Below are 24,270 nucleotides of genomic sequence, written 5' to 3'. Positions count from 1 at the left end.
TTACTATTTTTACAAATGGGGCAGCAAACATATCCACCTTCGTCCTCCTATTTTCCCCACATCAAGAACCCTGTGAGGTGAGTCGCGCTGAGAAAGAATGACTGGCCAAGTCACCCACCTGGCTTTTAGGGCTAAGAGGAGTAGAATTCATGGTCTTCCAGTTTCTAGCCTGCTTCCTTAATCAGGGGGGGTCAAACTCGCGGCCCATGGGCAGATGCATCATGCGCTGGCCACACCCGGTTTAGCGAAGGGGAAAAAGTCACATGACGACGCCATGACAATGTAAGTTTGACACCCCTGCACTAGATCAAATCTGCTCTGTAATTTTTGTACACAATTTCATGAAAAATTGCATTTTACACATCTATGAACTGCAAATGTCAGAAAAGTATATTTTAATCAGTATTTTTTCAGTTTGGCTAAAATGCAAGCCAGTTGAATTCATTTCTGGTCCTAATCATGGGTATTGCTTGATTTTTTTAAGAAGAGAAAGGGGGAAAAAACCCTTCTGGACATGTACAACGTATTTAGAAATCTAAGTCCTATCCTTAGTTATGAAAAACATTATAAAGTAGCCATCTTCTATTATATAGAAAGCTATTGGGCATTGCTATTCTCTGTTACTCTTGAAGGAAGTATGAGAACCAATTGAACATTAAGAGATGCTTTGAACATGAAACAGGTTGATGTAGCAGATGATGGGTTCTCCTCTGCTAGACATATATACTGGGTATTTCCATCTTTTACAGGTAATCTTCAACATACAACTGTAATCGAGCCCAGAATTACAGCTATGAGTTTATTTTATTTTATTTATTTTATTATTCATATTTCTATGCCGCCCACTCTCCGAGGACTCTGGGCGGCTTACACCAAAGACAGTATACTAAATAGCATATTGCCCCCAACAATCTGGGTCCTCATTTTACCCACCTCGGAAGGATGGAAGGCCGAGTCAACCTTGAGCCAGTGAGATTTAATCCACTGATCTGCTGAACTAGCAGTCAGCTGAAGTAGCTGCAGTACTGCACCCTAACCACTGCGCTACCTCGGCTCCTAGTTGTGGCAGTTGTTAAGTGGTTCACCATGGGATCATGCCCAATTTTATACATTTTTTTGTAGTGGTCGTTAAATGAACACATTTTTTTCAATGTGTATTTTTTGATGGAAACCTGAAGTAGATGCCAAAAACTGGCAAAAAATCCTGAAAATTGTAGTCATGTGCCCATAGGGCATTGCATATGGTTGTAAATGCAGGTTAGGTGTGTGTATGTGTATGTGTATCCAGTAGAACTCTAGAACCAGGACCTCTAATGAAGTCAATCATAACTTTGAATGGGTCACTAAGCAACTGGTCATTAAGCAAGGACCACCTGTAGTTACATCCTCCAACATATGGCGTGTTCAGGGGATTGGACTCCTCTACATAATTCCAAACTTTCCTTCCAATTTTATACTTCTGTTGTTTTATAAGCATGTAATTTCCCTAAAATGAAAACAAAACATAAAATATCTTGCTAAACTCAGACTGATTCCACGTTGCCAGGAACTTTCAGAGGTAACTTGAATGGAAGAATAACATTTGTTTTAAAAAGGTTGGGTAAAAATTGGAAGCAGCCATTGGTGGGAATGATATAGAAATGTCACATTTATGACTCCCTGCATGATGCACTGCAGAAATGAACGCCCATTCATTAAGAATGCATAATACAGAAGATTTAAAAAAAACCAAGGTGAGAGAGGGAGAGAGAGAGAGATAAAAAGGAAAACTACTTCAGAAACTGGAAGACTGCAGCATAATGGAATAAGTCTGACTCTCCAAATGGCCTTCAGTTCTACTCTGTAAATGTCTTACTTAACGGGAGCTCTAGTCTAAAAATAACAGAAAGCATCTCATTGAAAGACCTGAGAAGCTGGTATATAGTAAGGAAAGAATAATCTTCGTTGTGACAATAAGGCGTTTTAACTTTCTAATGTGGCTCCTGGATAAGCTTTGAACAAAAGGTATCAAAAACCCTGAAGAATCAACAGCTGGTGAGAGAACTTTGCTCTTTGGCCAGGAACTCTGCCAACTTCTTATCCAAACACAGAATAGAGTGGCAGTAAACACATCCACACAGATAGGAAAATATATTATTACATATTATAAACAAATATATACAGAGGTTAAAATGGATGGTGTTTTACTTACAAAGTACATGCCATCTGAAAATCTTAAAAGCCCTCAGTTGACCTGCAAAGGAAGGGATATAGCTAAGCTACGTGATACTCAGCACTAGAAGTTTGGTGTACAGTAGGTGTGCAAAGATCATCAGGCATTTTGCACATTGTTAACCCTTATCAGGTTTTCTAGCAATTCATTTAGAGGGTGAAATTTCAGTGATTAACTCCCAGTGGAACTAACATTATTTTTCAACTTATTATTTCTCTTGCATTAACTATTTTTGTTGCTTTCATTTAAAGTCTCTGTTATATCTTTGCAACATCAAGATTGTGAAGCCTAGGGTCCACTGATTATTTACATATTGCGGAGTGAGGAGCAATAAATAAGGAACTTTATGAAGGAATGTTCTTTTGAACAGACTCGTCAGTAATTGCCAAATTGGCTTCCAGTGGCAAAAAAATGAAATGTGGTTGTTTCCAACTTAGTTTTGTAACAACCTTCTTCTCCGTATCAATGAAATCAGGGTTTTTATTATTATTTCTTCCTTCCTTGATGGCAAAAAGCTTTCACTTCACAAGGTCTATGCTGGTCTAAACTAGATTTCCGTCAATGTGACCTTGAAACCCTCCATTATGTTCTCCATGTTTAGGATGAAAGTGTCTTCATTGGAATAATGTTCAATGATGTTATCATCCATATTTACCAGAATCCTGAAACAGGAAAGAGATACATTAAGAAAGTTCAGATAATGGCTAAATATACAAACCAATTGTTAGGAAATGATTATTACCTAACTTGTTGGGTTGGCAATATATAAACCATCAATGTAGCTTTAAGACTGCTGTATTGCATCATACTGTGTCCTGATTGGTTAGCTCTGTAGCCAATGTCCTTAAGAGGGAGCTAGAAACATGGTTTGTTCTCTTTGCTGTTCTTGCTCTCTGATATGCTACTGTTTGCATATCCAGAAGAACTATTTACTGTAAATGACTACGACGACTGGTAAGAAGACTTTGTTATTGGATTATCCCTGGACTGTCGTTTTGGCTATCTCCTGCTTTATATGTGTATGATCTGGACTGTTTACTGTACTGTGCCTTACTTTTTCCTGAAAGTAAACACAACTCAGTGTATCTGTGTGTTGACTGTGTTTATTAACTACTCTCAATCGCTTTCATGTGCACACCCTTGCTACTCAAGGGTTGCTCTGTGAATTCCTTAACACCAATAATGCAAGTTCTTTCATTTTGATTTAGTCCCAAAGGTCTGAAGAGCCTTGGTAGTACAGTGGTTTAAAGCACCCTGTTATTAACACAGCTGCCTGCAATTACTGCAGGTTTGAATCTTACCAGGCTCAAGGTTGACTCAGCCTTCCATCCTTTCTAAGGTAGGTGAAATGAGGACCCAGTTTGTGGGGGCAATAAGCTGACTTTGTATAAATATACAAAAGTATGAAGGCTATTGCTTAACGCATTGTAAGCAGCCCTGAGTCTCCGGAGAAGGGCGGCATATAAATCAAATTTTTTTAAAAAAGGTGCTTTTTTCAAAAGGCAACTGGATCTTCAAGAAAAAACCAGTTGCCTTTGGAAAAAGCATCTTTGGGACAACCATGACTTGCATGACTGAGAGTCTCCATAGACATTTTGATTTAGCTTATTGTATGAACTTGGCTATTGTGACCAGCATGCCTTCTGAACTCAGCCAATTCTAGATCAATCAATAAATCATGGTTGTAAAACAGTAGCTTTGTGGCTGTGGAAATCCATCAATTAAGGGATAGATTTAAATTGATGGTTCAATGTTGTGTGCAAGGAGGATTTTATTTTATGTTAACCATTTGTACAAGGGCCTTGACAAAATTCACAGGAAAACTCATTATCCAAGTCCAACTCCAAGTTGTGGGGGGTTTTTTTTGTCCTGAGTCAACATGCATATTCTTCTCACTGTTAATGATTCAAATTCATATTAATTCTCCAGTTAGGTCCATGCTAGGGGAATCCCACTTAATTCTCCTATGCAACTTCTTATGTTATTTCACTGTATTTTAAAAAAAAAATATTTTTACCATATAATTCCTGTGCTATGAAGTGGAAAGCATAAATTCCAGATGCTGCTGGATTACAACTTTAATATACCTCAATCTTCACTTTAGTTCCTGGAATGGCTGGAATTGTAAGACAACATGTCCAGGGCCATTTTGAGGAGATTGGGTTAAACCACTGTAGGATGTAGAACTGATAAAAACATTTGCTTGAGGCTCATGGCCAGTGAATAGACAATATCAGGCTTGATGGATTGATGCTATAGTCGTGTAAGACCATTGGAAATTGTCTGGAGGTGAGGCAAGATTCCATAGAGGAATTTGTAGTTTAGACAACTATAGGTAAATTATAGTAAATTAACTGAAGGGAAATCAAGATAGTGATTTCAACAGAAGACAATACATGTACCACAGAGTTGAACTATGGAGCCCTTGATGCTCTCTGAGCCTGGTTGTTAAACTGCAGATGTTTTATTACCCAACCAGGTAACGTCAATGCTACTGAGTGTGTGGTTTGTATACAATAGCTTGTCCTGCCAGTGTTGATGAGGGTGTGGTTTTCTCTTTACTTAGACTGTTGGGGAGGATGTTTACACATTATTCAAAAGAGACAATAAAAAAATTAAGAAGGAAGAATTACTATATCTGGCATGTTAGAAGGGGTTCGTTCTCTTGTGCTGTTATCACTAGGTGAATTGTAGCGTTGTTACTTATTCCTAAGGTACTTGGGTCAAAGCCCAAAGCCAAATTGAGAAGTCCCAAGGGCATTGTTAGCAACAAGTAAGGGAACTGAGGACCCATTGAATAAGCATGTGTGTGCTAGCCCGCTATAGCTCCCCAAATAACACAAGTTGTAGGGCAAGAAACTGTGTGACTACAGCTTCAAAATCTCTGTTGAAGGTACCTTCCAGTGGTGGTACTGAGCCGGTTCTGTCCAGATCGCGCAAACTGGTAGTGGTGACTGCGGGAGGCTCCGCCCACCCACCCGGATGTAATGCGCGACTACTGCGCATCCACAGAAGGCCGTGCGCATGCACAGAGGTGGCACATGCGCTCACATTTGCGAACCGGTAGGGAAGGTAAGTGAATCCCACCTCTGGTACCTTCCCAAGCTGCTAGCTTCCAAGAACAATTTCCACTAATCTGTTGTTCTCCAGAAGAACTGGGCTACAGCTCACACCATTCACAGCATCTCCATGCTGTCCAATGATGGGATATGTTCAACATATCTGAAGGGCACCAAGTTAAGGAATACTATAGCAGAACCATGCAGATTAATTAGAGGCCAGTGGTTGATTTGATATCTATTGCAATCCCCATGTGAACCTGGAGCTGGGAATCTGTCTTGCAGTGTGAGCATATATCAGAACATGAAATATTTAAAAGCTTAACTGCAGTCTCAAGACTATTTTATAAAAACACAAACTGCGGGATTAGTTGGTTTCTCTTACCCTTTTTTGCTTTTTTTATAAAGCTTTGTAATCTTCTCAGCTGGAAGGCCATATTTCTCAGAAATCTATATTTTAAAAAAGAAAAAGAAAAGGAGATAGATTTATTAAAAGCAAGCCTACTGCAGAATCACCGCTCTCAGTTAGATTTAGGCAATTCATGGCAGGCTACACAATGTCACTTCTTAGTACTGCAGAACCTGGAGATTGCCCTCCAGGTTCTCCAGAACACAGTGGGACTTACACACGGGAAATGGAGCACTTTTAGGTGTAGCTTCCTGCCGCTTTTAGTATTTTAATATTTGCCTATACTACACTCTCTGCACGGTTTCCTTCTTATGGCTTTCATCTCTACTGATTTAAAACAGGCTTTTCCTCTAAAGAATGAATTAAGATCAACTGTCCAAGAACTGAGCCCCTAACATCAAAAGTGAATCTCCTTGCAAGAATTTTGCAGATTAGTGAAAGTGTCAGGGTTCTGACTGATGCCCTAGAAAGCAGGAGCCTCAAGCAAAGTCTAAGAAAAATCCAGTTAGGAGCCCCATGTTGGCATGGACCAAGTGAAGCCAACTTTGACTTCACTCGGTTCGTACCTTGCCTCTGACCCCATTTCCCCCTCCCCACAAGGTGTGTCATCAGTCACATTCCCCAATGAAGCAATTTTGCGGGTCGTAGAAATCACTCTCTCCAGCCGTTGCATGTTTCTGTGGAGACGGCCTTGACTTTGGCCGGCTGGGATATGTTTTGCTTTGACTGAGGTGCAAATTCCTCGATGCAGCTGTGAGGGTCCATTCCCCATCCCCCTGCCTATGGCAACTCGGGAGCAGGTCATGAAAGCTTCGTGAGTTGACAGAAAGCAATTTGGGAGTATACCATGATCTGATGCTGTGCCTAAATTTCCAATTGTTGAAGGTAACAAAGAGTATTCTAAGCAATGGCAATACGCTTTCCTTATCCAGTTGCAGCCAACCATGCTTTGGTTTCATGAAACCAGACAGATGGAAATATATGGCACAGCCTTAAAGAGTGCCCAGAAGCTTCACTTGATGGAAGCTGGGGTGGAGGAAGCTGTTCCAGGCATAGCATTATGATCAGATTGCATTTACAATCCAAAAACATATATTTTGGTATAAATGCAAATAATTTTGGAATACAGCAAGCAAGATGGATCCTTTTCAGATGCTCTGGTTTTAGTTGAATCTGTAGCTGTGCAACTAGTGCCTAAATAGGCATACACAAGCCTAAAAAAGAATTCCTTGTCTGTGCCATCTGAAAATCTGGGAAGCTTAATTGGACACATTGACAGAAAGCCAAACTGAAAAGGGTTCTAAGCTACAGCATCTTATAAAGAAGACAATGAATCATCAGCCCTCATCCCCAAAAGAGAATCCAAATGAAGCATGAGATAACAGATCTTAGAACTTAGTTGATTCTAAGAAAATGTTAGCACCCAAAGCAGTGAGTTATAGCAGTTCTTCCAAGACATTTCAACTTATATGTGCAAAATGGAAACTTTGATCCCCATTTATGGCATTAACCAAGATTGAAAAGAAAGGTTCTTGTGAGAGATTTTTCTGACAGAAGAGAAACACAAATGATTCCAAAAAATAATGGAATTAATGGATGAGGCTCTGAAATACTACCCATTTATCTCAACTGTTCCCAAGACTCTCGGTAATAAAATATTTTTATTTAATGTATATAGCAAAACCACTGCTGCCTTAATACAATTTTTGCAACTCTGTATGTCCAAACTAAGTTTTTCCTAGAGTTATTCCAACAGAAAATCTCTCAAGTAATGGCTGAACATTATTTCTCCTTCTGTGTTTCCTATATGTTCTCAGTACTACCAGAATAGTTCTTCCATCTTGATAATGCATAGGAGTTTTAATCTATCCACCTATGTTTATGGAGACTGGGAGCAGATACATTGCAGCATATTCTTCCCTTAAGAAATGTAGATCTCAGAATTGTTACTGCATTCTTAAAGGACACACTCCTCTGTCTTTCTAAATTTAACAAACTAACTTTTCAGGGACACGCTCAAATTGGGAAAACATGTCAAGAGAGGTTGGGGAGGGCAGGGGATACAAACTGTCCTTGGCAACCAGTTTTCACAACACATCAAAGCAAACACCTTTCCCCATTGCAGGCCAACATAATCAAATTGCAGACTGAAAACTAAAGGATTAAAGGATCACCTCATCTGCATTTCTGCACTGAGAAAGTAGCTCTGAGTTGGATCAGAATAGACTGGATAAAGGGAGCGGGACGTAATATTTAAGATACCTCTTTTTCCTTATTCTTTCTTGTGCCTCTTGAAAAACTTCCAGACAGCACTTCACAGCAACACTGCAGAAGGCTGCTGGAAAAAGGTAACAGGAAAGGATTTTATCAGTATTTCTCAACCCTAGAAACTGTAACGTGTGGACTTTTAATTTCCAGAATTCCCCAGCATGCTTGTTAAGAAATTTTGGGAATGGAAGACCACATCTATCAAAGTTGCTAAAACTGAGAAACACTGGATTAAACTGTTCTTTTCCTTTAGAATGGAATCTCTGATCCCCTATAAATAAAATCCTAAAATCCTAATGGCCAATTGTGATGAATTTCAATGTGTCTAAAACTCAATCTTGTTTTAATTATGATCATACATTTCCTCCTCAACACCATTTCTTTAGATAACTGAAATGGCTCTGAATTTCTGTAAAAGGAGTTAAAACACCTGGGGGGAGGCTCGAGAGTGATTGAAATGCAAGAAAAAAAATCTAATTGGGGAAAAAAAGAACAGGATGGATCCCCTTATTTAATTATCTTCCTAGTGTGCATAATCAGGTCAAATGTTCCCAGCTTATTAGAGCAACTGATCACTATCCCTGCTTATCCATATTGATGATCCAGATACACTATAATGGAAATGATATGGTACAAATATAGTGCAAGTCATATGGTGACTTATATCATGTGCACAAGGAAATTGTTGTAAATATGTACTTTTTAATTTAACAGGTAAAAGAAATTGAAGACGTACCATTTTCTCAAGTCAAGAGCTCACTGTATTTTTCTTGTTCAGAGCATAACAGAAAACTTCCCTTTGCTTATGGACAGCCTGGCAGACTTTATTGATTCCACAATTGGTGGTGAATGACTGTTCTTAATTGAGAAAAATATTTATCTGGATAATGCCAATGAAAAGGAAAATATTGGCATGAAAACTAGTTATGCGAGGTCTTTCCCTGCACAATGGTTCTTTGCACTTAAAGCAGACTATGAAATCTTGTTTGTTCAGTTTGGCTTTCCAGCAATTTAAAGCTGAATTATCTCTATAATCTCCGCTTTCTCACTCTCTTTTCTCTGTTTTTAATTTTATTGTGTGCGTATTTTTAAGTGTTTTAATTATGTCTTATTTTTTATTTATAATTCATCTTTGGGGTCTATTCTGAGCAAAAAGGCAACTTGGAAATTAATTAAGAGTTCACTTCACACCTTCCCTTATGACTCAGAGCCAAGCCAAGGGAAAATGGCAACAGAGAAAAGCAATGTTAAGGGACTTTGTCTTGCTCTCCATAAAGATAGAAACAGCAGTGCTGCCCCACAAGCAAAAGCTGGAAGAATTTTGTCATGAAAACAGGAGGTAAAGGTAAAGATAAAGGTTCCCCTCACAAATATGTGCTAGTTGTTCCTGACTAGGGGGCGGTGCTCATCTCCATTTCAAAGCTGAAGAGCCAGCACTGTCCGAAGACGTCTCTGTAGTCATGTGGGCCGGCATGACTAAACGCCAAAGGCGCACAGAACACAGCTACCTTCCCACCAAAGGTGGCCCCTATTTTTCTACTTGCATTTTTTACGTGCTTTCCAACTGCTAGGTTGGCAGAAGCTGGGACAAGTAACGGGAGCTCACCCCATTACGCAGCACTAGGGATTCAAACTGCTGAACTGCCTACCTTTCGATCGACAAGCTCAGCGTCTTAGCCACTGAGCCACCACATCCCAAACAGGAGGTAGATAATCCCCCCCCCCAAAAAAAATTCAGTTGGCACCGACAGCAAGCAGATTCAATAGTTGTTGCTTTGATCATTATGGATATGGTGGCAATTTATTGCAAGCCAGGGATCTGAATCACTGCTTTTAATCACTTATTAGTAATTCCTAGATGTCAATAGTGACTGGTTAGACTCTTAATAACATCCCTGAGTTATCCAATTTCCAGAATTATTTTTCTGAACTATACAGTACTTAACAAATATTCTTTTTAGTATGTAAAGCATGTATACATGCTTTATTCTGAGCATGTATATGTCCCAAATATGTCCCTTTATATAGTCTTCTTATACCTTACTATTAAAGAGGTCCCTCTGATTTTGCCTTGAAGGTTTTATAAAGAGAAGTGGGAGAGAGTAATTTAGATGGAAATCTATTTGCAATTTCCTGATAAAATTAAAGTTCTGTCCCTCCTAAACTGAACATTGTCTCTCATTCAATGGTGCATTACATTATTGTTCTTTTCAACTTATTAAAAAGTTTTATTCCCCAAAGTCTGAATGTTATGTTCAGTAATCCTATTCTTGCTTCTTCTGAGCTTTTGACAATACAATGGCTACCTGTGAAAGCTCCTGTTATAACAATTGGTTTGCAAGGGTGCCATATTATTTTCTTGTCTTTGGAAAAAGCAGAATGAGAAAATTTACTGCCCATTCTTCTGGTGTGCTATTGTAAAAGGAAGAAAAATGATGTGAATAATAAATCTAAGAAAATATTGTCAAGTATGGAAAGTTTGGGTGAGCTCACAGATCAAAATTTGAAAAATGGGAGAAATGTACAAGTTGTAAACAATAGAGCTTTTGCTTTACGATTATGGTGGGTTGTAGTCCTGGAAACGTAGCTAAGTTTAAAGTGCCAAGAACTTCCCAATTCAAGTGGGCATACATCTATGTATATGAGTATGCAATTTTACGAAAAAAACATTTTATGTTGCCTTGTCAAAGTATAACATATATCTATGAAAGGTTTCCTTCCCTTATGGGAAGTGAAATATGAAGGACATCAAGATGGCACTGTTGCAAAGATTTGTAACATATTTGTAGCACGTTTGCATTGCAATGCGACATAAATTTCAATAGCGCACAGGTTAAAATATTTCTGCGTTCTAAACCCTACTCTTTCTGGCAAGCAAAGCAAGCCCATTTAGCAAGAAGCATCAATGGATGTGAGCCATTTACTCGTTCCCACTGCCTTCCATGATGGGTTTTTTTAAAATACACCAGAAGGAACATAAAGTAATGTATAATAAATTATTTTTCATAAATACAATAAAATAAATTATAATACTTATTTAATTATTATTAAAACAAACATGTTCATTTAAAAACTGCAGGAAATAAATAAACTTGCCTGTAAAAAAGCAACCTAATAAATTGTACAAATAAATGTCATGCAAAACAGACAATATTTGAATCAGAGCAAGACGGTATTATTCTAGGCACAGAAGCCTTTTAGTTCCATAAATTTCCATCTTTTGTGCCTCTTGGGATTTAACACCCCAGAAAGACCTGGTGCATAATATAGAACAGGGGATTTTTCCAGATTTACTGTTTCTCCAGGAGAACTTTTGCCCAGGTTTGGTGGGTCCGCCAGTTGTGTGTCATCTTGGACCAGAAATGTCAAAGGCATTCATAGATGATACTTTTCTCATCTCTCAGACAAACTGTTGCAGTTTGAAAATGTCTCAGAACAAAATTGCTTACAGTAGAATGTACCTATTTTGGGAGAGCTTCACTGGTTTCCAGGCATAATTTATGGTGCTGGATTTTGCCTATAATTTTTTTTTTTTAGCATAGGCTCTTGCTACCCGGGATTGTCTTTTCTAGAAGAATCCAAAACTCAACATAATTTGGCCAGGAAATTCTGTGGCTACCCATCCTAGAGAGATTTGGGGGGGAGGGGGGGAGGAAGGGAGGGGAGGATGGGAAGGCCATTCACATTGGAAGAGCTTTACTGTTGGGGGTTAAATAACATGTTGATTTTTATCCTTTAAGAAACCAGTTGGGGCTTTTGGTGAGTTTTAATGGAGCATAGCAGCATATTTTAAAATACCTTAATACTTAAAATTGATTTTACGGATGTTTTAAGCGACTGAGGTAAGCCATGCAAGAGTTGCCTGAGTAGGCAGTGTACAAATAATCAATCAGTCTGCTCTACAGACTTTCTCAGCAAAACAATTTCACATTTTTATCATCCCTTCTCATCTTATGCAGTCAAGAATCTATTTGTCACCATCCACCAACATTTTGGTTCACTCTTTTGATGTTTGGAGTCAATTTGCCCAAGATATGGAATGCAAGAAAGAGTTACGGAAAGTTTTTAAAAAGGAGGGGGCTGCCACAGGCTTAACTCACACAGACTTGGAAATCTTGGAAAGAAAAATAGAGATGAACAACAAAATAATTAGAAAACAAATTGCTTTTGAGACAATATTGAGATTAGAAACAATAAATATTAAAAGTTTCAGGTCCAACTTAAGGTATAAGAGATTTCTTCCTGTCAGTCCTGTCAGACTGATATTTTTAGGGATTAGGGGAGAATCTCTTATACTCTTTCCAGAGAATCCCTGTTATGGCTGATTTTTTTCAAGGTTCAGAGACAAAAATAAAGAAGTCACTCTAATCAAAAAGCACATGAACTACTTCAAGTTCCTCTTCAATCTGGAACACCTTCTTGGAAAGAGATATCAGTAGCCAAGGATAATTGCAATAAACAACTCTTTTCTACACATTCAATTTATGTATATGATAAATATTTTGCTCATTAATGTCATTTTTTTGTGGCATTTTGGTTGGTATTGAATAAATGTTCAGTTATTTTTAAGTTTGTATAGATATAAAGTTATTATTTCTTTTCCTGCAATTACCCCAGAAATCAAATCAATGTTTGTTGCTTTAATACAATAAGATGTGAGATGAGATGACAAATACTTACTGCATCCATAAGCCCTTTTACTGTGGGAGATTTTAACATCAAAGCATCAAACACTTCATCCGCTTCTTTCCTCACATACAGCAGAACTAAAAAATAAAGAACCAAACTTTGGAGAAGACGTTTAACAGTTCCACAAATGAATCATTTCCCTTGGAAGGCAATTTCTTTCTTTCCACCAACTGACAATTGAAAAAAGCCAGATACTTCTATTAAAAATAAAACTATCACAGAAAATAAGTATGTCATGGGGCAAGAGGCATATAAGCTGATTTGGAAAGGGTGTCCTTTTTTCCCTTCCAAGAAATTGTGTTATGAATAGCAGCATTTCTTAAAACTTTTAGAACTTCCAAATCAATTCAAGGTAGTTACATTGGAGTTCTCTATAGAATTGAGTTCTTGAAGTTCTCTGTAGAATCGGATGACTTGCCACCATTGAAATCAAATTTACCAATCAATAACTAAAAGTTCCATTAACTTGTAAAGCAAATACTCAAATCTGATAGAGTGAATTTTCTTTTTGTGATACAAGGACAATATAACTACAGGTAGTTTTCCCCTGACGACAGTTCATTTAGTGACTGTTTGACATTACAACAGCACTGAAAAAAGTGACATGACAGTTTTTCACACTTATAACCATTACAGCATCCCCACGGCCATGTGATCAAAATTCAGACACTTGGCAACTGATTCATTTATGATGGTTGTAGGGTCCTTGGTCACTTTTTGCAACTTTTGACAAGCAAAGTCAATGCCGAAGCCAGATTAATTTCACAACCATGTTACTAATTTAACAAGTGCAAATTCACCTAACAACTGTGGCAAGAAAGGTTGTAAAATGGTACAAAACTCACTTAAATGTCTTGCTTAATAACATAAATTTTGGGCCCACTTGTGGTTGTAAGTCGAGGACTACCTGTAGTGTTCTGATAAAACAAAATAGTTTTTTCATACATTGTCCAATAGTCCCTTCATCATTTCCAACGTGAGGTTTCAACAGTAACATCAGCAAGTACAGATGCTCAATTAAAGGTCCTCAGTTAAAGTCTACTCATTCAGCAATCATTCAGTTACGATAATGCAGAATGAAGGGCATTTACCACAGTCCCTGTACTTGCAACCATCACAGCATTCCTACTGTCACATGATTGTGATTCAGGCGCTTGGCAATTGGTTTGCAATTGTGAAGTTGCAGTGTCCTGTGGTCACGTGATTGCCATTTGTGACCCTTATTGCTTGCTTCCAATAAGCAAAGACACTGGGGAAGCCAGCAGGAACTTGCAAATGGTGATCACATGATCCAGGGATGCTGAGATCATGTAGGATTAGTTTAACAATGGCAATTGGGACTGCTGTCATAAATCAGCATAGTCATGTGATGTTGCATTCTACAGTACAACCACATTGTTTATTAATGGAGTTCACAGTCCCAATTGCCATCAGTAAGTGAGGGCTACATGTAATTTACTTACAACATGCCTTTATGTGTTTTTGTGATATACCCTGGTTTTGAGGTTGGCTATTTCTCAACTATGTCCCAAACTCTAACCAAACTTCCAAAAGCCGCCAAATGTATTGGGCTATCATTTGCATCTTCTTGGGAACTGCTATTCACTACATCTTGGAGGCATCCAGTTGGGAAAGTGCTGTGAATTTTATGTAGTTTATCATCATTTGCTGCAAGGAATATCAAAGAAAGACAAATATAAGACTAAGAACAAATACCTTTTTTTGTTCCTTCTTCTTTTATTTGTTTCAATGGTGGTGGAACGAAGTCCTCTTCAACTGTGCGGAATATCCGTTTAGCTAGAATACTGCCACTGAGTAGAAAAACAAAAAGAAACAGATTTGTAAATTAATCAAGATACAATAATTGTAGGACAAGGAATGGCAGAGCCTGGGGGCAGGGTCAAAAGCGGAATCAGCCTAGACTCTTTGTATAGTTACCAACAGACTATAGTCCAAAGTCCCTTAAACTCTTATCTAGCATCAAATTAGTGCTTTTAGTTTAGTAGATGGGCAAATAAGTATGAGCAATAAATCAGTTTAATTGGAACTTCACATGTGATCCTGGTCTTTTGCACCTGACAATAAGCCTCCTCCTTGTTCAGATAACAACTGCTGATTAAGATTAACTAAAGATGAGATATCCATCCAATGGAGTCTCCACAAAGCATACTTTTTTAAAATAAAGAAATCAGCCCCTTTACACTAACTGAATCTGATGTAACTTTATTGATGGGATTTAAATCCTTCTTGCTGTAGAACGTATATTGATAGTTATCAAGGCAAAAGCTGCAGTAAGTACTATGGATCTGTTCACTATGCTGCCATTTTAATTCTCATTATTCCTTGAGAAAAGTCATCAGGCAATATTTGCTCTCTGTTTAAAACATTCAAAAGGTAGCATTAATTCTGACATATATCGTTTGGCTTTCCTCTCCAAATTCCAGCTAATTATTTCCATCAAACATCATGTTATAATTTCATCCAGACCATATTAAAACGCAGTAAACATTAATCAATTAATAGTTTACAGGAAGGAAAAAAAAATCAAGATCAGCCTGTACAGTGAAATGATGAAATCATAATTTTTAAGAAAATGGTAGCATTTTTGATAGGCCTGTTCTAAGAACAAGGTACTGTTAATTCCACAGGCATAATACCGATGTGTTATCTGAACTAACAGCTTGAGAAGTTACGTAAGATACTAGGCACAAAAAAAGTTAAGACTATAAACCAGTTTTGTGCTTATGTATATTACTAAAACTGGAACTCTGAGGAACTAAGCTTCCATTTATTTATTTATTTGATATAATTTAGAGGCTTTCTGATTTCAAATTTCTCTGAACAGCTTATGCTTCAAAAGCAAGAAACACTAAAAACTCAAAAGCAGATAATAGATATCAAGGAAAAAAAATTATACGTAACAATAAAGAATGACCAACAGCAGGGTTGTCAAATTCACATCGTCACGGCGGTGTCACGACATATCGGGACTTTCCCCCCCGTCGCTAAACTGGGTGGGGTGTGGCCAGCATGTGACACATCTGGCCCGTGGGCCGGGAGTTTGATAGCTCTGACCTACAGGACTCAGCAAGCCTTCACTGCCCCAAGACCTGGGACAACACCCAGGTTGTCAAAGACTTCCAGTTTATCATTAGGGTAGGAACCATATGGATTTCTAGAGGGGATCCTGTTCCAGAGAGCAGGCTCTGTGACGGAGGAGCTATATCTCCTAAGTTCTAGCAGATCACATTGTTTAATTGTGGGGATCTGTTTCAGTGTTATTCATAGATATGAAGCAGTTTCTACTCTAAAGGTCAACAAGGCAGGCATGCAGATCACAGGAAGGTAAGCGGAGCTAAGAGGAAATTCCAACAGTCACTGAGCTCCAGATGATTTACCAATGATTATTTTCACAAAATATTTCAAAATTGGCAAGCTGAACTGCATTTTCTTAATGTGCATTATTCAAGTTGTTAAAAAAAATTGTTAAGTCTTCTATAATCCAGAATTTGCTTTGCCTTGCTTCAATGTCCTGGCATGGACATCTTTTAAAGCATACCTAGCCAAAATTATATCTTGGAAGGTGTAGATTATGATACTAAATATCAGATCATTTCTATCAGAAGCAATAAAAATTGCAACAACAAAAGAAACAGCACTGTTGGGGGAAAAATAAAGTGCTTTGATTTACACTAGAATGTTCACATTTATATTTATATTTATATTTTGTATAAGGGGGTTGGATTCTTAGTTACAAAATGTATAGTAAAGCTCTTACCCTTCTCGTTCATCATCGTTGTTATAATAAACCTGCAAAAAAGAACAACAAACAGATCTATAGTTATGGTGTTTCCAGGAAATCAAGGAAGAAGCCAAGCCATGAATTTGCTCTTTTTCACATAAATCAGTTGCTCATTTTGTTCAGTTTTGGCATGCCCTGTTCATTTTTAGAGGACTTGTGAGAAAAAAGTCTCTGACAGGTCACGTCTGTTCATTCTTTAGAATTCTTCCATTCTTTGTTGTTGTTTGAATTAAACAAAGTCAGGTAAACACAGTTGGTTTGTCTGCCAAAGGTTTAAACTGCTGTAAAAAAAAATGGATAGGATGAATCTGTGGAGAAGATGTGGCTGTGCTTTAATGTGAAAAAATGGCTTAAAAAGAATACTTTCCAGCCATATTTGACTTGATGCTAGGGATCAAATTTGACATTTTATATGAGGAGGAAGACACAGCTTTTTCTGGGACAGGGGCAGTAGTGGGACCGCCGCCGGTACTGAAGTGGATGTCTTCAGTAGTGGCGGCTGTGGGAGGCTCCACCAACCGACCCCGCCCACCCATCCGGACGTCTCTGCGCGTGCACAGAAGCTTATGTGTATGCACAGAAGTGTCGCACGTGAGCATGCCCATGAGCGAACCGGTAGCAACCAAAATTGAAACCCACTACTGGACAGGGATCACATTTGGCCTTGGAGAACCTGAAGAACAAAGGATGCACTAAAATTTGCAATTTCTGCTAATTCTGTTCAAAAGAGTTTGCAACAGTCTCCCCTTGAATTTCTTTATAAAAAGAGAGTCATGATCAAAGGAACCTTAAAATCTCAGCTTTCCTTCTTCAATCTTGGAAAATACTTTTTAGCTGACAGTAACGCTGTTAATACCTATAAAATAATTAATCTTTGGCAACCAGATGAAATAATGACATGAATGAGCCTTTGCAGATTCAAGATTGCCACCATCATTCCCTAGTATGCTCTACTGGCTTAGTTGGTCAAATAATCTGATCTGGAAGAAGACAGCTTCAACTTTATGTCAGTGAACTCCCAAAAGTTATTTACACAGAATGGATCATGCTCATTTATTTCTGGGAAATAGAGGATGGACCAAACCATTGAGAGGCAGGATAGACCTTCACATTACCTGATTTCTTACCTGCCCAGCTCTTTGGAGATTGCCAAAATGAACATCTGGTATGAAAAGAACAGGCTGGGAATCCAGGTCAACCATAGTTTTAAAATAGGTGATGTCACTCTTCTTTTGGATAGGCACAGGAGTCAACTTCCCTTCTGCTGTTCAGGGAAAATGGAAGAGAAGGTTACTGACTGGGAAGACATTATTAGCACCAGACTGAGCATTGTACAGACCAAGAGAAAAAGCTTGCATCCTCACCGTTAGGGCAAGTTGCCTGAGAAACTTGGCCTTTCGATTTCTTTCTGTTTTGCTTTCTTTCTTCATCCCGGATTTTCCTTTCGGCTCCCTGTGACGAGAAGCACAGACTTTAAAGTAAGTGCCTGTTCTGTAGAGGAGGCATTTGTACCCAGGAATGGGCTTAGTCTTACTAGTTGTGATTATTTTGGGGTTTGAACATTGTTCTGATTACCAATTTATTATGGCATTCCTGGTTTTCTTGGTGTTCCGAGCAGTGGTGGGTTTCAAACTTTTTTACTATGGGTTCTGTGGGTGTGGCTTGGTTTGGTGTGGCATGGCTTGGTGGGCGTGGCATGGCTTGGTGGGCCATTCCCTCCCCACTCCAGGGGAAGGTTAGTGCAAAATCCCCATTTCCTCCTGATCAGCTGGGACTCGGGAGGCAGAGAATAGATAGGGGTGGGGCTAGTCAGAGGCGGTATTTACCAGTCTCCGAACTACTCAAAATTTCTGCTACCGGTTCTCCAGAACTGGTCAGAACCTACTGAAACCCACCTCTGGTTCCGAGGTGTCCACAGAATATGGTTAAAATAATTCAACATGATAGCAAAGCTCCGCCCATACTCTATGCATGTTATACATGCAAAGCACATAAACAATAGCCAAAGCTTCCATTATGCTCTCATGGCCATCATGTTGACTTTTTAGCCACACCCTCGAGCACCCCTGTTTGTGATATAAGAGAATATTTATAGCTCAGGGTTGAAATGAGGGGTCCTTGGTGCTCTTGGCGCTTGGCTGCTTTCTTGCAGACGTTATATTATCCAAACTAGGTAAGATCATCAGCACTGTTTGTGTTGATATGGTGTACTGCCCAGGGTCCTTTGGGATTGGAGAAGGTTATAAATACTGTAAAACAAACAAGTAGCCAAATAGAATTAAGAAATATTGAAATGAGGCTATATATGTTACAGCCACATTGTAGGAATTTTTGAGGCACTGGTTTGTTCAGATTATTTTATTTGTACTTTGACTGAGATATGTGGAAAGCAACATAGTGCTTAAGAAGTTGCATGAAAATGGTGGCATCCATTTCCAAGCCCATTATCAACTTTGGAAGCTTAGTAGATAATATCAGGCCAATCACTATTACTCACCCCTACCTACCCAAGGATGGTTATTGAGGGAGGCAGTGCTTTAACTTTTTACTTCTAAATAACAACATTAATAAGAATCCTTAACAATAAATACTAATTTGAGATGCAAACGAAAAGACAGAGATGTTCTCGGTAAAAAGCAAAAAATCCATCTTGATTAATCATACCAAGGTCTCCCTAATCTAATGTTGGATACTCTAACTGACTCTGGGCAGTTCACAAATAATAAATAAAACCAATTATCATGAGACAACATGAGAGGATGTAAATTTGCAGAGACTCCATTCTTACCACGATGTTACACAGCATTTACTGTCCTTGGAGATTTGGCATCCAGTCCTTAATTCCAACACACATACATACACAGATACACAGACACACCAGTGGTGGGTTGCCCCCGATTCACACCGGTTCTATAGAACCAGTAGTAAAATCGGCGGGAGGCTCCGCCTACCGATCCCGACATCATCAGAATGCTTCTGCGCATGTGCAGAGCGCGTGCATGCATCCCCGTTGCAAACCAGTGGTAAAGGTAAGTAGAACCCACCCCTGAGACACACCCATACTGGTCCCACTTTTGATTGCAGAGGCAGAAGACTAATTAATACCAGTTAGAATGAACAAAGCCATAGTACCGAATCTGTAAGCAACTGTAGTCACGTTTGCAAGCAGACATTTAAAAGATACAGATGTGCTCTGTGGGATTTCAAAATCTAGCTCTGTTGACATAGTTGGCTTCAAAGCAAATTGGAATCACTGCTCTACAATATTAAATATACTATATTAAGGAAATTACCACTGTGCACATATTAGAAAGCAGATTACCTCTGTGGAAGCTTCTAAATTATAGCATAGTGTAACATGTTTGGTATCTTTGATATCTCAAAATCCCCACTTGAAAAAAAAATAATCCTATGGGGCCAGATGCAGACATTCCTAGAGGGAGGGGGCAGGTGAGAAAAAAAACAGAAGGAGCAAATATAGCTTATAGGAAAGCTTCTTGTTGTGGGTCAGTACAGTGCTTTTGACTTGTAATTTGATCTGGCCTTAATTGTATTCTTTTACTTTTCCATCTTGTATGCCTGTTTTGGTCTAGGAAGGTGGCCTCATCTGGGATCTGAAGACGAAGCGGTCAAACTTGGTTATATTCAGAGGTGGGTTTCAGCAGGTTCTGACCAATTCTGGAGAACCGGTAGTGGAAATTTTGAGTAGTTCAGAGAACTAGTAGTAAAAATTCTGACTGGCCCACCCCCATCTATTCTCTGCCTCACAAGTCCTAGTTGATTGGGAGGAAATGGGGATTTTGCAGTAACCTTCCCCTGGATTGGGGAGGGAATGGAGATTTTACAGTATCCTTCCCCTGCCACGCCCACCAAGCCACGCCCACCAAGCCATGGCCCACCAAGCCACACTCACAGAACTGGTAGTAAAAAAATTTGAAACCCACCACTGGTTATATTGGCATAAGAGCCATTCCCTGGAAAGTCTAAGGCTGCAACCTGGACTGAAAATCCAGCACAACCACCACCAATAATAATTCTAAAAGAAGCAATGGCAAACTGTTTCAGTACGGTCACCTAGAAGTTGAACTGGGCCCAAAGGAGCTCTACCTTTCCTTTAAAAAACTGCCATTCTGGAATTATTTTTCAAATATGACAAGCCGATAAAAAATTACATTTGATAAATAAACCAAATTACAAAATAAATGATATATAGTAGTGTACTCATTCCTTAGGTCAAACTACAACCACTTTTGAGTTGTGATGAAACTGAGCAGCCTATAAATCAAATAATAAATGAACAGTCAGTATAATCCAGTAGTACTTCATTCCTAATATCGGACTTGCTCATTGTATTGGATTACAACTTCTCCAACCATATTGATTAATGTTTGTGGCTATTATATCTTATGTGTTTGGAAAGGTCAGATTGTGAATGGATGCCATAAGCCATGATGCCAGAATTCCCCAGCCTTCTGGGAGTTGAAGTCCACAAGTCTTAAAGTCGCCAAGTTTGGAGATCCCTGCTTTAGGGCAACTATAATAACCAAAGAGTGCCTGTTTGATGTTCTGGTTAAGGTACCAGGTTAGAAACCAGGAAACTGTGAGTCCAAAAGTTGTTTTAGGAACAAAACTAGCTGGCTGACCTTGGTCTATGACCTGAAGCCCCCTCCCCAAATAAAATTATTTTAAGAAATATGCTTAAAATGATCTCTTTTAACTCAAAGGAATTCTAGCTTGGGTTCTCTGATTCAGAAAATAAAATGGGTAACATTTAGTAGGTTTCATAATTAAGATCAACAATTGAAATATCTTCTCAACGGAGTACTTTACTCCTTTGAGAGTAAACAACTGAGAAGGAAGCTATAACGAGCAAAGTTAAAATTGTGTCTGTCTGTCTGTCTGTCTGTCTCTCTCTCAGAGGTTTCTTCACAGGCATGAAAGTAAGCACAGGGCATATGGCTCTTGGGTTTCAGCACTGCCTCAACTTCCTCACTGCTGTTGTAAAAAACATACTTGGGAGGTCACCCAAAGGCAAAGCAGGGTCAGTCATTTATCCGTTGCTAACACAGTGGAGTTAAACAACCCTTTTGTTCATCACCACAAGCAGTAATAATACTGAAAATCTTAGATGCTCTTCATTCTATCATGCTGGTCTCACTGCTTGAGACCAGAATCTCTATTAAATGGCTATAGGATTCTAGCTTGCATCCCACTGCCTTGCACTTAGCTGTGCTATTTAACTTGGTGCCAAGCTGGTGAATTAACAAGCTACCTTCCCCATAGCATTTTATTCTCCCTTAGCATGAGATGGGGAAGGGGGATTTATAAACCAATGGGAAGCCATGGGAAGGCTTTAGAAATTTATGATGCCAAGGCAGGGGGTTGGCAGGGCAATTCTACATAGCACCGTGCGGTGTTTGAAATGGCTAAACTTTTAATGTTAATATTTCACAAGCTTGGTTAGTCATCTGAACATTTTCTTAAATCATTCCAGACCCTAGCATGGTAATATTGAACATATTTTTTTGCAAATATATATGCACACATACTGTTCACAGTAGGGCATATTTGCCTTCCTTCTTTGCTTTCTTTTTAATGCATAGAAGTGGGATATACATTAAGTGTGCTAAAATCAAATTTATCTGGAAGGGGGCTGACATAAGGGCATCATATATCCTATTTTAAAGAGAACTCCTCTGTTCCAAGGGCTAACCACCTCAAAGCTAAGATGAAGAACCTCGCTGTTGCGATCTTGTGAGATCCGGCCATGGTGTGAATGGGTTTTAATGTTTTAATTTTTAAATGTTTTTATAATGATTTGGTTTTTTTAAAAAATGCATTGTAAGCCGCCCTGAGTCTCTGGAGAAAGGCGGCATATAAATTGAATAAATAAATAAATAAATAAGAAATAAGAAATAAGGTGAAGTGCTTGGAGGTTCTCCTTCCAGAGATAGCAACTGGACCATAGACTGGCCAACATTGTAGATCCTGTGGCATAAGTCTTTCCTACTGTGGTAAAATGCCTAATCTAATGTTTTAGGATCACCATTTCTGGAATTTTCAGTAGCATGATCAACAGCTGTGGTAAGTACTATAAAAGTTGAAATTTGGTAAACAAAAACATGGATAGATACAAATATTTTAGTAGAGATAGATGATGGATGGATGGATGGATGGATGGATAGATGGATGGATAAATAGAGATACAGACTGACTGACTGACTGATAAACTGACTGACTGATGGTGCTTGTGTGTATGCATTTGTTGATATATGTATATATGGATGAATAAGGTAATATCTTATTCGAGATGGATAAGTAATAACTTATCAGAGTCTAAGTCAAATGTTAACTTTGGAAAGTTTTTACTGCAGAGGCCAGATGGACATGTTCTATTACCCTGATGTCAGCAACACTACTTTTGATTTCTATAGTTTAATTTCTCAAGTCTCTCTGGGATGGCAAGGAACAAAGATAAAATGATGCAATAGTTGTAGGAGCGGTACATACATAGTATTTTAAAAGACCATGATTTATGACACAAACTCCTCCACTCCAGTAGTTGATAGCAGCTTCTGCCTACAATAAATTTATCTTAAATTTGCTTGGTGTCAGAGCTGAGTTTCCTTGACAACCTGCCTAGTGCTATTTAAGGCCTTTTTTTTTTAAAGTACCATTTTATGGTAATAAGGAATAGCTAGCTATTCTCCAGGAGGTTAAAGGGTTTTAAGAGCAATTGAATTAACACTGAACGGAAACAAATCTCTGCCCTGAACTGTCAAGCCTTAATGTGAGTCAACTGCATTGCAAATTCAGACACAGAACAGCCGCTGTTTTGCAAATACAGCGTGAATTTATGGCAGTCCTTTTAGAAATGGATTACATAAACATATATTCAAAATATCTGGAGTTGCCTGTAAAGATTACCTGAAAACTACATCCAAAGCCAATTGTGGTTGCCCCTGTCCTCATAGGTAAAAGTCACTATTGTCAAATAATGCCTATTCTGTTGGTTGCCCATGTGCTGCCACACTCCTGATCTACAATAGATGAAGTTGGAAGAGCCCGCCCCAAAGGCTATTCCTGTGTGGTAGCCTCCTTCTATTGGCTGGATCAATGACAACTCACTCTGACTTCTTTTTATTCCACAGAAACTGTTGACACTGAGGTTGTCTAATTTATTTCATTGTATAGCCACCCGTCCCACCTATGTAACTCTGAGTGATGGCTTACAACAAAAACAAGAGCAAGAGCACTAAAAATATAAATAAATGTAACAAACACACAAGCATATTACAACCACCATTAAAACTCAATTAAACTCTAAACATAAAGACCATCAGCAAGTGAATAAAAACCAGACATTCTATTCAGTGTAAGTATTGACAAGGTTCATTACTATTCTGAGACCCTGAGCATAGTGGCACATCTATGTCTTCAGGTGCTTCCTAAAGACTAGAAAGGCAAGGGGAAGTCTAAGTTCTGAGAATGATGTTCCAAGCAGCAGGCACCATGGCAGAAAAGTTTCTTTTTCTGGATCCTTCAGGTGACATTAGTTAGCAGACAGGACTTGTAACATGTCTGTGCAAAGGTCTTCCTGGACCCACAACTCTAGATAATCCACTTCATCCAGGATCCTTTGAAGATATTGTGAGACCATCTTCTCAACAATGTTCCCTAAAAGAGGAAGGTTGCATCCTGGATAATGTGTAATGTAGTTGGATTTAGCAAATATTTCTTGTGAAGTGGGATAACCAGCATCTCTTTAAGAGAGAGAGGGACAACCCTCTCTCTCAAGGATCAAACCCATCCCAGATAAAAGAGTAAGACT

At 38.7% G+C, this 24,270-nt stretch overlaps 1 protein-coding gene across 4 annotated transcripts in view; it reads right to left on the bottom strand.

Annotated features, from left to right (window-relative positions):
• Nucleotides 1-2,674: 2,674 nt before the first annotated feature.
• GRHL2 (grainyhead like transcription factor 2) overlaps nucleotides 2,675-24,270 on the bottom strand; it is a 78,800-nt gene continuing 57,204 nt past the window's right edge. The window contains exons 10-16 of one of the 4 annotated variants that reach the window (XM_034422124.3): nucleotides 17,804-17,891; nucleotides 17,555-17,703; nucleotides 16,416-16,447; nucleotides 14,354-14,448; nucleotides 12,629-12,714; nucleotides 5,657-5,721; nucleotides 2,675-2,874 (exon numbers count right to left, since the gene is read on the bottom strand). In XM_034422124.3, the coding sequence (XP_034278015.2) occupies nucleotides 2,760-2,874; nucleotides 5,657-5,721; nucleotides 12,629-12,714; nucleotides 14,354-14,448; nucleotides 16,416-16,447; nucleotides 17,555-17,703; nucleotides 17,804-17,891 (630 nt within the window). In that variant the 3' untranslated portion in view covers nucleotides 2,675-2,759. The remainder of the gene's footprint in view (nucleotides 2,875-5,656; nucleotides 5,722-12,628; nucleotides 12,715-14,353; nucleotides 14,449-16,415; nucleotides 16,448-17,554; nucleotides 17,704-17,803; nucleotides 17,892-24,270) is intronic. The other 3 variants (XM_034422126.3, XM_034422125.3, XM_087891377.1) reach the window with 3 other exon arrangements.

The sequence above is a fragment of the Pantherophis guttatus genome, chromosome 3, assembly GCF_059756535.1.
Source record: "Pantherophis guttatus breed Tessera chromosome 3, ASM5975653v1, whole genome shotgun sequence".
NCBI lineage: Eukaryota > Metazoa > Chordata > Lepidosauria > Squamata > Colubridae > Pantherophis > Pantherophis guttatus.
Note: the sequence above shows the minus strand (reverse complement) of the source record. Positions and strands in the feature narration are given on the sequence as shown.